This window comes from Oxyura jamaicensis, unplaced genomic scaffold (genome assembly GCF_011077185.1).
Source record: "Oxyura jamaicensis isolate SHBP4307 breed ruddy duck unplaced genomic scaffold, BPBGC_Ojam_1.0 oxyUn_random_OJ72814, whole genome shotgun sequence".
Taxonomy (NCBI): domain Eukaryota; kingdom Metazoa; phylum Chordata; class Aves; order Anseriformes; family Anatidae; genus Oxyura; species Oxyura jamaicensis.
In genome coordinates, this window is record NW_023311263.1 from 1 (window position 1) to 4,431 (window position 4,431).

General features: G+C 73.5%; 1 protein-coding gene across 1 annotated transcript; it reads right to left on the reverse strand.

Annotated features, from left to right (window-relative positions):
* Positions 1-3: 3 nt before the first annotated feature.
* Positions 4-3,336, reverse strand: LOC118159958 (transgelin-2-like; the record flags this gene model as incomplete). Its single annotated transcript, XM_035314493.1, has 5 exons — positions 3,188-3,336; positions 698-894; positions 426-600; positions 244-346; positions 4-139 (listed from the first exon to the last, which is right to left on the reverse strand). Coding segments are annotated over exons 2-5 (594 nt in total), but the record flags the coding sequence as incomplete, so codon positions are not given.
* Between the last annotated feature and the right edge of the window lie 1,095 nt (positions 3,337-4,431).

A 4,431-nucleotide genomic window follows, 5' to 3' on the forward strand; every position in this document is an offset into this window, starting at 1 on the left:
GAGGATCTGGCGGGGCATGCCGTAGCCCGTCATGCCCGCCTGCGAGGCGCCCCGGTTGGTGCCCATCTGCAGCCCGATGACGTTCTGGCCCTCCTTCAGCTTGTCCTCGGAGAAGACGCGCCGGTTCTCCTGGGATTTCCTGCGGGCACCGCGGGTGTCACGGCCCCCTGCGTGCCCCCCCACCCCCCAACATCCCTTCTCCCCCCCCCTCCACCCCCCTCCCCAGTCCAACCCTCTACCTACTTGGGGAACCAGTTGGGGTCTCCCACGAAGAGCCCGTCGCCCTTGGCCACCGCCAGGCTGCCCAGGTTCATCAGGGTCCTCTGCACGCACGCCATGTTCTTCCCTGCCGGGTGCCACCGCGGGGTTGTCACCGGCCCCTTGGGGACAACGGGGTCCCCCCCCCCCCCCTCCCAACCCCTCACCTTCCCACAGGTCAACGGTCTGGAAGATGTCGGTGGCGGCGATGCCGTAGCGCTCGGCCGCCTGCAGGAACTGCGAGATCTGCTCCATCTGCTTGAAGGCCATGGTGGACGCCTGGATCTTGGCCACCGGCCCCTGGCCCCGCGGGTACAGGCTGTTGATGAGCCGGCACAGCACCTGGCGGCGGGGACACGCCGGGGGTCAGGGGAGGTGACAATGCTCCCCCCCCCCCCCCCCAAAAAAAAATACCCGGTCACCCCTCCCCGGGACTCACGGTGCCGTCCTTGAGCCACTGCTGGAAGCCGTCGCGGCCGGGTGCGGGCTGCGAGACGTCCCCGCCGCACTGCCCCACCATCCAGCGCACCAGCACCTGCTCCAGCTCGGGGTCGTACTGCCGGTCGATTTTCTGCTGCACCTCCCGGCTCAGCCCGTACGACGGTCCCCGGTTCGCCATGCTGACGGCTGGGGGGTCTGCAGACATCGGGAATCCCCGTCAGCCCCGGGCCACCCGCTGCAGCCCCTCGGGGACGCGGGGTGACACGAGGACCTCCCAACGGTGTGGCAGTGCCTGAGCTGGCCGCAGGGGCCGCATCCTGCCCGGCCAGGCTCGCTGGATGTCCGGCACGGAGCCTTATCGCCCGTGCCAGGCGCTGCCTGGGTGCTGCCCTGCCCTCCCTGCTTCCTGCCCGGCTCCCTGCTGGAGCTGGGGTGCACGGTCCTTCCTTGGGGTCCCCCCCGGTGCCCCCCACGCCAGCCGAAGGGAAGCCCCTTGGTGCTGCTGCGCCGTGCCCCCCCCCGGCCCCCCCCCCCCCCCCCCGGCTGCTTGAGCATCCTCATCCCAGCGGCTTGGCCCCGCCGAGGCGTGGACTTGGCAGGAGCTCGCTGCCGGTCGGAGCTTGTTTGCGAAGCTCGCCCCGTTTGTATGGGACGGGTGCCAGATCCGGGACCGGCCCGGGAGCCCCACGCCACCCCGGGAACGGCGCCCATCGCCTCAGCCTGACGCCGTGCCCAGCTCCCGTCCCGCCGAGCTCGGGCTCCAACTCCACGGGGCGTGGGCGATGGTCTCATCCTGCTCCTCCCCGGGGCTGCGTCCCCACCCCGGCAGAGCAACCGGAGCCCGGTGGTCCCCCACGGGTGGGTGCTGGTGACAGCATCTCCGCGCCCGGTGCCACCCACGTGGGGCGGTTGTGCAAGGCGCCGAGCGGAGCAGCGCCGCGCGGTCGGGGTGCTCCCCACCCCGGGGTGCTCCCGACGCCCTCCACCCCCGCGATGGGCACGTGGGGCCAGGCATCGCCCACTGCGCCCCGCTCCTGCTCTGGGTGCGAGGGCGCCCGCAGCTCCCCCAGGGTGGGCCCAGCCAGGACCCCGTCACACGCGTGACCTCCGCTTCGGTGCTCGTGTCCCCAAGGGGCGAAACCGCCCTGGCTCAGCGGGATGAAAAGCAAAAGCAAAAAAAAAAAAAAAAAAAAAAAAACACAAAATGCAGGGCAGCAGCCGGGGTTCGGTGCGAAACCTCGGCACCGCGACCACCCCGAGGCCACCAATGAGCGCTGGGGCACCCCGACGCCTCGAGGGAACCCAAAAAGCCACGAGGGCACCCTAAAGCCACCCGTGGCCAAGCGGGCTCCCCGTGGCCGTCGGGGCGTGGGGCTGGGGCGCAGCCAGCGCCGGCGGGGGGGTTAAAGTCGCTTCCCCGGGGCCTGGGAGCGCCCGGCCGGGGGCCAAGCGGGTTGGGAAACAAAAGAGGAGCTGAAATTGGTGCAGACAGCGCTGATTTCCCGACACAGCTGGGGCTTGCCCAGGCGGGAGGGGAGGGAGGGCTGGACCCAGCCCAGCTGCGGCGCGGGCGCCCTGGGGACCCCGCGGGGGCTGCGCCCGGCCTTGGGGACCCCTTTGTCACCCCGGGGGTGGCGGGGAGGGGACCGTGCCCAAAGCCCCTTGGGACGCGGCAACCTTGGGGACCGCCCGGCCACCGTGGGGGTAGGAGGGAGAGGGTCCCGGGGGGGGGGTGGTGCAGCTGCCCTGGTGACCCCAGAGACCCCTCTCCAGAGCCACCACGGAGGGGACTTCGCCCAGCCCAGGGGGGTCAAGGCCACCCTGGGGACCTCAGGGGACCCCCGGGGCCGACGGGGTGGGGACCGCGAGGCAGCACGCAGCCACCCTGGGGACCCCCGAGGGCAGCGGGGAGGGGGAGCGGACCCCGGGCACGACCACCATGGGGTCCCCCGGGATCCCCCCTGCCCCCCGACGCCAGCAGGGAGGGGACCCTCGGCTGGGACACGGCCACCCCGGGGACCCCGCGGCCACCTCGGGGCCAGCAGGGAGGGAGGGGACGCCCGGGGGGACCCCATGGGCGCGGCGCGGGGGGCACCGGGGCGGGGACCGGGGAGCACCGGGGAGGGGACGGGGGCTCAGCCCCGGTTCAGCGGCCACAGCCCCGGCACGGCCTCGGTCTCCCCCCCCCCCACACCCCCCCGGGGCGGCGGGGCCGGAAGCCGCACCCGGGTCCCGTTTCCCGGGCGCGGCCGCGAGTCCCGGCGGCTCCCCCGGGGCGCCGCGCCCGGAGCCGTTACCGCGGGCGGGGCGGAGCAGCCCCGGAGCACCGGGACAGCGCGGCCCCGGCCATTTTGGGGACAGCTCAACGGAGCCGGTGGCGGTCCCGGTGCCGGTCTCCATCCCCATCTCTCTTATCCCCGTCCCCACCTGCCGCCCGGTACCCGCGAGCGCCGCCCGGTGCCCGGTGCCCGGTTCCCGGTGCCCCTACCTGCGGCGCCGATCCCGCGGTCCCGGTGCGGCAGTGGCGGATGCCGCCGCCCGCGCCCTTTTCACGGCTGATGTCAGCGCGGCCGGGGGCGGCCCGGGACCGCCCGCTCCCGGGGCGGGTCCGCAGGGCCGGGAACGGGGCAGCGCCGCCACCGCGCCCCGGGCAGCGCCGCCCCGCCCCGGGGGCAGCGGCACCGGCACCGGGGTGGCCACGGGGTGGCCGTGGTGGGGACGGGGGACGGGGAAGGGGGCTGCGGTGGGGACAGGGGGACCGTGGTGGCAGGGACACGGGGGTCGCGGCGGTCGGTGGTGGGCACGGGGCTGTGGCGTGGACACGGTGGCTGCGGTGGCCGTGGTGGGGACATGGTGGCCGTGGTGGGGACAGGGTGGCCACAGGGGTAAGGGGACAGGAGAGCTATGGTGGCAGGGGCCAGGGGGGGCTGTGGTGTGGACAGAGTGGCTGCGGTGGCCGAGATGGGGACAGAGTGGCCATGGTGGGGACAGGGTGGCTGTGGTGGGGACAGGGGGGCCGTGGGGTGGCCGTGGTGGGGACAATGTGGCCGCGGTGGCAGAGGATATGGAGCTTGTGGTGGGGAAGACGGTGGCCGTGGTAAGTTGTGACATGGCTGCGGTGGGGACAGGGTGGCCGTGATGGCTCAGGGTGACGGTGGCCGTGGTGGGGACGTGGTGGCTGTGGTGGGGACAGGGTGGCCATGTTTGGGGACAAGGTGGCTACGATGGCACAGGGCCATGCTTGCAGTCAGGGGACAAGCTGACCGCAGTGGCAGGGGGGACCGTAGTGGTGGCCACGGTGGTGACAGAGCCTGGCCACGGTGGCAGGGGGACAGCCCTGGGGGGCTGCAGCCCCCACAGGGACACGGCGGCCCCGGGGCCCCGCGGTGGCCCCGGCGGGGCGGGGAGGGACGATGGCGCCTGCCCCCGTCCCGTCTCCTTGGAAGCTCAACCAAAACAACAAACAAACCTCGGCCCGACGCCACCGCCTGCCTCCGGAACGGGTGGCAGGGCCACCGCTGCTGTGTCCCCACGTCCCCATCCCCCCCCGCCTCCAGCACCCAACACCCAGCCTGGGCTCAGCCCCCCTACCCCCCAAACCGAGGTGCCACCGTCCTTGGTACCCCCACGACGAGGACGCTGTCGTGGTGGGGACCAGCCCCACCGTGTCCCCCTCCCCGCCGTGGCCATGGCCCCTGCTGCACCCATGGGTGCCACATGGCTGGGTTCCCC